This window comes from Erpetoichthys calabaricus, chromosome 4 (genome assembly GCF_900747795.2).
Source record: "Erpetoichthys calabaricus chromosome 4, fErpCal1.3, whole genome shotgun sequence".
NCBI lineage: Eukaryota > Metazoa > Chordata > Cladistia > Polypteriformes > Polypteridae > Erpetoichthys > Erpetoichthys calabaricus.
In genome coordinates this window covers 266,694,418-266,706,458 of record NC_041397.2, presented here as the reverse complement: position 1 = coordinate 266,706,458, position 12,041 = coordinate 266,694,418, and the positions used below count along the sequence as shown (strand labels likewise).

General features: G+C 35.4%; 1 protein-coding gene across 2 annotated transcripts in view; it reads left to right on the top strand.

Annotated features, from left to right (window-relative positions):
- Nucleotides 1-10,673, top strand: part of gdap2 (ganglioside induced differentiation associated protein 2) — a 77,143-nt gene extending 66,470 nt beyond the window's left edge. For both annotated transcript variants that reach the window (XM_028800746.2, XM_028800747.2), the window contains one exon: nt 8,292-10,673. In XM_028800746.2, coding sequence (XP_028656579.1) covers nt 8,292-8,333 — 42 coding nt within the window. In that variant the 3' untranslated portion in view covers nt 8,334-10,673. The remainder of the gene's footprint in view (nt 1-8,291) is intronic.
- The last annotated feature ends 1,368 nt before the right edge of the window (nt 10,674-12,041 follow it).

Below are 12,041 nucleotides of genomic sequence, written 5' to 3'. Positions count from 1 at the left end.
CATCCATGAGCTGAACTCAAGATGTAAAATGAGGTATATTTTTGTACTAGCAAAATACCCGCGCTTCGCAGCGGAGAAGTAGTGTGTTAAAGAGGTTATGTAAACATATATACATACATATACGCATATCTACATATATACATATATATATATATATATATATACACACACACACACACACACATACATATATACATATACCCATACATACGTAGTGCGTTGTAACACGGGCTGTGATTGTTACATGGGAGGGAGACGACAAATCACAGCTTCCCGCTTTCTAATCGGGCCTGTGATTGGTGCTTTGACTGATGCCCAGATCCCACAGTATCTCCCCTTAGGAGAGGCGTTAGGCAAGTGTACTTGAATAGCGGTGCTGCAAGTTTAGCTTTACACCTGTTTTTAAGGCTTATTGACTGGAAGGGGCTTTCATGAAAAAAGTTAGGGATTTGCTACAGGATACACCCTCCACAAGTTAAGGAAGTAAAAATAAAGGTATATATTTCTGTTTTATTTAAACCTTTTAAGTTTGTATGCGGGCGGTATGGTGGCTCAGTGAAAGGTGCCATTTAGGAGACCCAGGTTCGCTTCCCTGCGTGGAGTTTGAATGTTCTCCCCGCGTCTGTCTGGGTTTCCTCCGGGTACTCCGGTTTCCTCCCACAGTCCAAAGACATGCAGGTTAGGTGCATTGGTGATTCTAAATTGACCCTGGTGTGTGGATGTGTGTGGGTGTGTGCGCCCTGCGGTGGGCTGGCACCTTGCCCGGGGTTTGTTTCCTGCCTTGTGCCCTGTGTTGGCAGGGATTGGCTCCTGTATTTAGGATATAGCGGGTTGGATAATGGATGGATGGACATTTGTATGCATAGCCCCATTTGCCCGTTTTCGTTTTTTTTCTTTCTTCAGTAATATTTCAGCAAACCCGGAGCTTGTCAGTTCAAATCCTGGTACTGACACCACTGTGTGACCCTGAGGAAGTCACTTCACCTGCCTGTGCTGCAAAAAACAAAAGTAATGTAACAAATTGTACCTCAGATGTTGCAAGTTGCTGGAATAAAGGCATAAGTCAAATAGATGTATTATACACATAGGAACTATTCATTTATTTTCAGTTAAGTCATCTGCAGCAAACCTTTATAAATGAGGGTTTCTCCTTTTTAGATAGTGCAAACTGTTTCTTCTTCATTGAGGTTTTCTCTTGGAGAGCTTTTTTCATTTCATTGAAAATTAAAGCAGCAGCTGCCAAAATATGTAGCTTTCTTATTAATTTTTCAGCATTGTGTAAATTAACTTTATAAAGTAACATAAAAGGTTTAAATACTGGTTATCTTTTTACACTAAAATATTACTAAAGAGATACAAAAAAAGTAAAATGCATATGTTGTTTTTCTTTAAGGAGATTAAATATTACTGAAGAAAGAAAAAAAAAACTAAAACAGCCAAATGGGGCTATGAATACAAACTTAAAAGGTTTAAATAAAACAGAAATATATACCTTTATTTTTACTTCCTTAACTGTGGAGGGTGTATCCTGTAGCAAAGCCCTAACTTTTTTCGTGAAAGCCCGTTTCAGTCAATAAGTCTTAAAAACAGGTGTAAAGATATTGACAATAAGCTACGCAAACCCACCAAGACATGGAATCGTTTAAATCAAGGCGCGAGTCGAAAAACACCATCCCATACTATTAGTTAACGATTAACACATTTCTATATGTATTGTAAGCATACAATACAACTGATAATATGTTGCGCTTATTTATCTGGTCTACCGACATTGTTGCGCGTTTAACGGCTGAAATGCAACGTGGTTTGTGCCCTTCAGAATGAAAACAGTTTGCATTTACCTTTTTAATAAAAGGCGAGCTTTTAAGCCTGAGAAATCGCCCCGTAAATGCACACGTTTAATTGCACATGTGTTAATATGTATGCTTACACACTGTTTCTTCTTCATTGAGGTTTTCTCTAGCATGTAGATCGGGGTAATTACATTCACGGCATTCGTAGTCTGAATCACAATCTGATTGTATGGGTGGTTACCTACCAGGTAACGCTTATGGTTGGCCAGCAAGTCAGCTAACATCAGCCACGGTGCCTTCAGTTGTGAGAAGCAGATCATAGAATGGTTGAAAATAGTTTACTGTCAAATAATGCAAAGAGTACGCGACACGTGTTTCGCCCTAATTCTTGGCTCATCAGGCGTACACACTCACTGCACTCACTTACGGGAATCGAACCTCGGACGTCAGCGCTAGAGGCGAAGCCCCTAACATTGCACCACGGCGTGTGGTTCGTTTATTTGACAGCATGTAGATCGGGGTAATTACATTCACGGCATTCGTAGTCTGAATCACAATCTGATTGTATGGGTGGTTCCCTACCAGGTAACGCTTATGGTTGGCCAGCAAGTCAGCTAACATCAGCCATGGTGCCTTCAGTTGTGAGAAGCAGATCATAGAATGGTTGAAAATAGTTTACTGTCAAATAATGCAAAGAGTACGCGACACGTGTTTTGCCCTAATTCTTGGCTCATCAGGCGTACACACTCACTGAACTCCCTTACGGGAATCGAACCTTGGACGTCAGCGCTAGAGGGGCTTTGCGGCGGTGAAGTATTGCTTTTAAATTTTAATTAAGAAGAAAAGAAAACCTTTTTAAATTGAGGGAAAATATACCAATAACAATTTGTTAAGGATCTGTTTTTTTGTGAAGCTGCCTTTACACAGCCTGTCCGCTGTTTTATAAACGAACGCCATATAAGGCCGTCCTTTCTCCTTCACAGTCAGTTCACGTGATTACGTGTGAGGCGTGGTGACGCGATACGCAACCCCGCCTCCCACGGCCAGCGAGCTGCAGTTCATTACTGTATATGGACAAAAAAGAGGTTCCAGTTATGACCGTTACGCTTTGAATTTTGAAATGAAACCTGCCTAACTTTTGTAAGTAAGCTGTAAGGAAAGAGCCTGCCGAATTTCAGCCTTCCACCTGCACGGGAAGTTGGAGAATTAGTGATGAGTGAGTGAGTGAGGGCTTTGCCTTTTATTAGCATAGATTGTTTATATTAATATAAAATAAAGTTGGGCCCGCAGCAATATAAAAGTTGCAGTAATATTAGTGGTGATGTTAATAATATTTTTCATTGGCCAATCCTACCTTTACTACAGAGAAATTAGGACTCTTTTAACACCATAACACTTCTCATGCGACATGATACTAGAAAGTTAATGTGATCAGCACAATGTGAATGCTTTAAATTAGCTTATTAGGAGTAAGATAAATAATATTGAGCAATTATGTATAAACATTAATACATCACTTAATTGAGCAAGCAAGAAGAGAGCCATTTCCTCTTAAGCTGGTATGAGGAGCTTGACTGCTACATCTATACCGAGCACAGAACATTATAGCCTATAAAGTTCACAGGCTTATCTCTGCAGAAAAATGAAAAAGAATTTTAATTTGCCCTCCCAGGTACAGTCAAAGATGTAGGGGAAAAAAGGAAAATTTTAACTTAATCAATTAATTATTAGTTTTGGCATTGCAGGTAATTAATTAAATATTTTTGGTAAGGCTCCAACTTTATTTTCGTTACCTTTCTCTGTTGTAGGAGGGAGGCTATTAAACTTATATTAAGGTAACTGATGCACACTCACTTTAAGAAACAGAATAACACAATTTATTGATATTCACAAGGGTTTTTATGAATATGATGAATGCATATATATAACAGATCCTTCGTGGTATAGTTCCCTGATCTGATTAAAAGAAATTTATATACAAAATGGAGCCACTGTGACATTAACCAATAAATCCAACTAAAATTATTATAATATAAAAATATTTGATATTTAATCTAGTTGCCTTAGTTTAATACAAGTATAAGGCCACTGTCCCATTCAAGACTTCTGGATTTGGGTGGTGTGTATTTCAACTCTCACTCTTCCCTTTATTAGTACCATCTGTTACAATTGCTAACATTTACCTATACTTAAGATATTTTTCCACTTAACACACTTGCATCACACAGTTAGTCAAACAGTTAATTGTTGTTCTAACCAACATTTTCTTCATTAAATACCAACTCTGTATTTCAAAATCAAAAAATGTTTCTCTTCATACACCAACTATCAAAATATGGCAAACCCGACTTAGTATCAAATCATTCTTTCAAAACAATAGCACATTTTCTAACTAAGATGAACATATTGTCAATCATAGCACAATGACATTCAAAGTAATAACAGTTGATGGCATTACAGAAACTACATTACTTTTCATGTTTCAGTACTACCTGCATACAATAGACAATATTCAGTTACTTTTTACTGTAAACCATTCTGCATTTTTTGCTTGCATGTCAAATGTGTGCATTTTTGGAAACATTCCATCTGAAAGTAAATTAGTCATCTTTACATTCTAGAATGTACAGCAGAAAAATAAGTGACAGAATTTCTGCAATAAAAGCTTTATTTGGAACATCAAATTACAGCCAGTGATTAACAAAAAAAATCAAAAAACGTGGACAATAACAAATTCACATACACTCTTTTAATATTTGGTAGCATTGCCTTTAAATTGTTTTAACTTGAGACAAATATTTTGGGTAGCCTGCTATAAGCTTCCTTCAGTAAGTTGCTGGAATTTTGGCCCATTCCTCCAGACAGAACTGGTGTAACCTTGTTGTCCTTAAGCCATTTTGCCACAACTTTGGAGGTATGCTTGGGGTCGTTGTCTATTTGGACAACCCATTTGTGACTGAGCTTCAACTTCCTTGCTGAGCTCTTTAGATATTTCTGCAGTACATAATTTTCCTTCCTCATGATGCCATCTTTTTTGTGAAGTGCAACAGTCCCTTCTGCAGCAAAGCAACCCCACAACATGATGGTCCCACCCCCATGCTTAATGGTAGGATGGTGTTCTTTGGCTTGCAAGCCTCACCCTTCTTTCTCCAACCATAACATTGGCCATTATTGCCAGACAATTTGATATTTGATTTATCAGACCAAAGAACATATTTTTCCAAAAGGTAAGATCTTTGTCCTCATGTGCTGTTGCAAGTTGCAGTCTGGCTTTTTTGTGGCTTCTTCGTTGCTGACCAGCCTTTCAGGTTGTGTCGATACAGAACTTGTTTTGTTGTGAATATAGATGTTTGTCTACCTGTTTCCTCCAGCATCTCAACAAGGTAATTTTGCTGCTGTTTTGGGATTCATTTGTACCTTTCATGCCAAAGGATGAACCACATTTGTGGAGGTCCACATTTTTTAACTTTTTTTTTTTTAAATTTTCAAACTATCTCAAGCATAGAGTCAGGGATGTTTATAGTAGGCCTTATCATACATCCACTTGATGACTGCAATAGGGCTAATTGGCTATCAGAAGCTAATTATTGTAATTATCCAAAGGCTTGAAACCATTTTCTGGTATTGTCCAAGCTGTTTAAAGACACAGAAAAAATTCCTTTTGCCCTGCACAAACTAGATGTCTTAAACGATATGCCAAATTTATAGTTTGTTACTATAAACTCTGTGAAGGGGTTATAAAGTGAGTTTTAAATAATTCATCCCAAGTATATGTAAACTTTTTAAAATGTTTAGTATGTGTCAGTTTCGTTAATATTATGTTTGTTTGCAGCAGCATTCTTATGCCAAGTATGCCAATATATAAAAAATAAAGTTACATTTACCAAATAAATAAATACAAGGAAGAGATCAACTAAGGGATAAATTCAAAAATAGTATATAAGTAGAAAAAGCAACAAAATTTGGAGTGAGCTTGAGCCATATTATATAGTCTTTTGATCTTCCCAAATCCAGAAGATGTGTTTTAGAACAATTGTTAGCTCTGAACATATCTCGTAGAAGTGTGCATGACTGTGCCATCTACTTTTGGTTTCCACCTTGTACCTAACACTGTTAGGATTGGCACTGGCTCAATTGCAGGAGAAAGGAAAGAGCAGTTGAGAGGGAATTGCTAGGTGCAGACTAAGCTAGCGTAAATCTATATTGTGTGTTTTTCTCCTTTGTTTATAAATATATTATAAAAGAAAATCTTGATAAGACTATTGCCAAGAGAATTTTTCAAATCTTGCCCTCCTCTCAACCATTTCTGGTTAACGGACCACACCCACAGTCCCCTTACCTCTCATTCATGTGAATGCTTTTGTCAGACACAGTTCCTGCACTTTCAGCTCTTATGAGTTTTTACGTTTTCCTCACTTTAAGTTCCCAGTAAAAGAAGACTTATTATGTCCAAATCTTATTGAAGAATTTCACCCCAAAGGTTTATCAACAGAAGAAATGAGTACACAGCCAATCCTAGCACAGAGAAACGATGAAGTCAAACGAATTAACGCGAAAATTGTCGATCGGTTACACAGCAAATTGGTTAAATGCATATCAATAGACAGTTGGTGGTGATTGTGTGCAAGATGAAAACATCAACTTACAATATGCTGTAGAATATATACAACTGTTAACACTGTCCGGTCTTTCACCGGCCTAATTACTGTTGAAAGAAGCATGTATCGTAATGTCATTGCGTAATTTATGTCTGAGTGATGGGCTGTGCAATAGGACAAGATTAGTTGTACTCAAAATTGGTCGAACAATTCTGACATGTAAAATTTTAACAGGCGACAAGAAAGGTAATGTAGTACATCTTCCACGGATAACATTAGACACCAAAAGAGATCTTGATATGCCATTCATATTAAAACATTTACAGGTTCCCGTTAGAATAGCTTTTGCTATGACAATTAACAAATCACAGGGACAAACATTTGAAAAAAGTTAGTTTATTTATTAGAGAGAAAGAAACAATATTCACTCACGGAGAGTTATACGTTGCGTTGTCACGATGTAACTCCAAACACAGAATCAAAATTCAAAGCGATATTGACAAAAAGTTAATTCCAAATATTGTTTTTACTGAAGTTTTGCAGTAAAAGTGTAAGTTTAAAAAGTATTTGCGCATTAATTTCAAAGCCAAACAGAACGAAAATGTATAACGCTGTGAATACATCTAACGCAAAATGAAACATAATTTTCTTTCATTTTATTACGTTTTACTATGGTTAATTACTCTCTGTAATGTAAAATGGTTAGTTCTATTATGCATATATAACAATTCTCATGAAAATAACAATCTGTTTAAATTGTATATCAGCTTCCCCATACGCGAAATGGCAGAGCCGCGAAGTGGCTAGCATGTAGCACCCGAGCATAACGAGCAGGGGGCAGAGCCCCCTAGTGTGTATATATCCATCTTCTATCATCCTTATGTTATGACTAAATTGTTCTATTTGTTTTTTTGCAGCAAGTGTGTTTGGGTTATTTGTTGAAAAATACTGCATCACCATATGCAAACTACAGCAGAAAGTAAAAGTTGCTTAATGTAGACTTTCACTGTTTAATGATCTTTGTTCATAAATTGTATAGATCGTTTCGTATTTATGGCATCCAGATATGAAGGTGAAACAGAGATTCCTCACACTTCTGACAGTGTGGGACCGGAGCTTCAATCTCTAATAGATAGATGGATAGAACTTTATTTGTCCCCATGGTAAAATTTGTGTGAAAATGTATGCAATGGTGTGTTTTTCATGCAGAAAATATGCAGCAAGTCACATTTAAAAGAACAAGAATCTACTGCCCTCTATAGTGATATGAACAGGTGCATTAAATATGATTGATTGTACTCGCATGCTGTGAATTAAACAACTGCAGTAAAAAACTAGGAAAGCATACAAATGTGAACAAGCCATTACATGTAGCATGTTTGTCTGTTATAGAGGAATAGTTCTGAGGAAATCTGTTAATATCCTGTATATTGAAGTGTCAATTTTATTTTAATAGTTTGTAGATAGCAATATGGTATCCTATTATTGACACAGTTTATAAAATATTACTGGTCTCCTGAAGCCTTTGGGTTGACTTTCATGTTGAGATGCACCATATAAGATAAAAACTAGCGGATATTTTCATTTATTTTGAAAGTTAAAATGATAACATAAAATATTCAAGACATAATAAACTAAATACAGTGTTATCCTGTGGTATCCACAACTTGATTACTCCTTTTTGTAACTTTACAACCAAACTTTTTTTTTTTTTTTTATAATATCTTAGTGAAATTCTATACTGAAAACTTTCATAAGGTGCTTTACAAGTCTCAAACAGTTGCAGTTGTCCAGATGTATGCTTGTATTTATTTCTTACAATAGGAACACAGGCAAGTGAAGTAAATTGCTCAGTATTGACAAGTAACTAACTCCTTTCTGCTTTTGTTTTTCCTTTTAGGTGAATAACTCCTACCACTCGTACCCATTCTCTGACCTGTAGTGAAAATCTGAAGCTGATATTCTTCATGCAAGAGATCTGAAATAACCTCAACACCCAATTTCTCAGATAAATGTTAGGCTGAGAGAGAAGGTTTTTTTTTCGTATTGTTTTTACGAGAAAATTTGAAATTTTGAAACAATCGTTGGGTGCTTGGTTTTCAGCTTGAGCCATTATAAAGACAAGAGTTTGTTCCAGAATGAAGCACCAGTGTGTCTTAATATCTGAAATCCACTAAAGATGGTGTTCTGTGATGCTTATCTGCAAAATGAGTTGATGTGAATGTTCACTAATTGATTTTTTTAATGGTTAAACACAAAGTATTTTTAATTTTTCTTATAAACGTTTTCTTCTTGCTGAATCACCCCACACCACAAATAGATTGACTGAGCCAGGAATGCAGACAGCAAGTACTTTTTCTACATTTTATTTCTCTTTTAAAGAACATGATTTGTTGTGCACGTTTTTTGTGTAAGAAAGCTGTAGATCACATTTAAGTTTATTTCACGTATGGCGATTGTTGTACTGTTATTTTATGATTCAGAAATATTCGTTTTGCTGAAAAGGCCTAATACCTTTTGAGAAAAAGCGCTCACTATACTATCTTGATACATGCTGCAGGACAATAAAATGTTTCTTTTGTGCTTAAATTTTATTCTATGTAACATATGTAAAGAAGATATAAAAACGATAGTATTAGTTCAATAAAATCATTGCATTGCATTGACAAGACATAATAGAAGCATTGGCTTGTCTCAAATTTGCCATAGTTTTACTTTCTTCCCCCACAATGGGTACCATATGTTTGCTGTATCATCTTTAGCTGCTCAAAACCTTGTACCTTGTTCTTCTCAGTCTGAGCTGTCTGTTTAACAATATTCGTCAGTAACAGTCGAATATAGCACTTTATTTTTGTTTCCAGACAATTTATAATCTCCCACTTCCATAGTCACTTTCCAGTAGAAACTTTAACTTGAAAAATTCAAGGTTGCTTTTGAATAATCCACTTGAAAACAATCTTTCTGAAGTTATTTATTGATTTGTGGCCATACCCAAGCATACGTGGGGTCAAGTAAGTATCATACCTGACTGTGCCAGTAGTTGGTTTGCCATTATAACTAACATGTCTTTTACTGGTTTCTCTCTGTATTCTCTGTTCTCTCAATATTATGGATTTGAAAATTTTCTTTATAAGTCACAATGTGCATGCAACATAACCACCAATACATTGTCTGTAACATTTCTCACTTCCAAGCAAATAGCCTTTTTGATTAAATTCATCTTCTATTTTGTGTAGTTCATATAAGGCCATGTGGACGTCTCATGAACTTTACAGACTTTTAACCAAATCATGATAGTTTGGATTGTGAGATCACTCTTGAAATATACAAAATCTGTGGCATTTGCTGAGTAGATTTGCAGATTCAAAATGGTGTAAAGTATTCCCTTTTCTTAGGTACAAATTCCTTTTTATTTTTATCTTTGGATTCTTCCTCATTATATTCTAAAAATAGTGACTCACAGTGCAATGGAAATGACTTGGATTGATTAATTATAAATGTATTGGGGGGCACTAGAAGTGTTTCTTTATCATACTGGTACAAATGCCTAATTTTATTATATGCTTTGATTTATACCTTTTACAAATTGACAGAGTGCTTATAGTATTCATTTGATAAAGCACTGATGTATTTTTCACAGACTAAATTTGTTCAACTGATATTTATTGGTAGCTTATATATCCGTGAAATAACAGTTTGTTTTTATGTTGTGTTTTGTCCATTGTTTGGTTTTTTATTTGTATCTTCCATGTTTTTTTTTTTTACTGTCAGTATGTGTTTGTGCAATTAAAGATGTCCTTAAGTAAATAAGAATGTGCTAAAATAAATATATCTTTATAAAGAAGAATCTCCTGCGAATTCTGCTTCTATGAAGACGACTGAAAAACCAAGTAAGGAACTGAAGGAGCTGCTTCTTTAGGTTTATATGATGGGAATTGTTCGGTAGACTTTTCACAAAAGTACTCATTTCAGTTTAATTCTGAGCCGTTCACTTTGCTTATCATTTTCCTGTATTCTTTGTTCCAGTTGTCATTCACATGCAGGGATATAAACCTGAGCAAATGCTTTGATTTACTCCTGTCAACGCGTTCAAATCAAAAATATATTGTAAGCATGTGCTAGATATATATTTTTATGAAGAAACGAAGCACTGTTTTTTCATATGTTTTCTTGTATTTAATTAGTGCTAAGAGGTTATTGGCTTATACTTTGGAATATAAAGTATTGTTTTAAGTATACCCTTTGTGTACTCAATAAAGTTGTTTGATTTGTTTCCTTTAAATTCGTGCAGGTGGTGTTCTTTGAACTCTACTAATTCTAATATTATGTCACTTGGTAGCCCTTCATTCCACCAAGTGCATTTCATTCGGAGTTTCTGGTATACAATAGGTACATTCACGAATGAAAAAGGTATAACAATACTCATTTTTATGGCTGCAACAACTTATCAAAGGTGAAAATATTTGACAGTGAATTTTGTTATTGGCTAAGTTGCCTTGTTACATATTACGTTAATTATATTTGGAAATATGTTGGGAGTCTGAGGATGTGAATACGATGGAAGATCTAAAAGTAAAAAACTTCAAAACTCTGCCATCATTTCATCTTTGGATTTGTTAAGATGTCCACGTTTTGCAAGACCTCTTATAATAATTTAGAAAGCTTTTTGAAATGAAGAAATCCAATGCCTATCCAGTACTCTACCTAGTAAATTAATGCATTATTTTAACTGTATATTTTCACAGTAAAAAAGTGAAATACCATAAATGGGTAAAATAATGGTATTGAACAGATAAATGCATATAAATTTATATTTAAGCAGTGTTTTAGCTGTCCAAATCTATTACAGAATTCTAAATGTGCATAAAGTTAGTATATTTGCATAAGAGAACACCACATTTGAAGCGAAACTGCAGATTCTTCCTTCAAAAAGCATATTTTTGGACAGTGAGAAACAAGTTTAATGATAATTATCAAAATAATTTTTCAGTGTGTACTGGGTACTTTTTTTTGATGGTTATGGAAGCTGATTTATGCCGAGTTATTTTCAAAATTTACTGGATATACTGTAGCACACAGTGTATTAGAAAAGCAACTTCTCCTTCTTCACTTGACCACATAACGCTGGATTCTGTGAACGTTGGATCACATCCAGTGACTAAAATAATTTCTGGATTTTTTTAGATTTTAGTGTTGATTTGTCTCAAACAGATAAGTGAACTGTGTGTTGTAAGTAAACGTTTTAGGGTTACATCACTGAATCATTTATCTTGCTCTTCTTCTTCTTCATCATCTTTTGCAACTTCTATGTGGAATTGTTGTGCCTGTAGAACCTTCTCCAAACAGCTCAGTTCCTTGTCTCCTGCCCACTCAGATTTTCTTGTACTTTATCCATCTACCTCTGCTTTGGCCTCCCTTGCTTTCTGTTCCCCTGTATTTCTATCTCCAACACTCTTTAGCCCACGTATTCATTGCCTCTCCTCATCACATGTCCATACTAGATACTAGATGAGTTAGTTCATAAGGACAGACAGACGTGGCGATTGCAGCAAGTGCATTGTGCATTACATGTGAACACACCTGAAAAAAAAACAGGTAAAGGCACTTCCAGGACTCACAGAATATTACTGTAGCCCAGTCAAAGTACCTG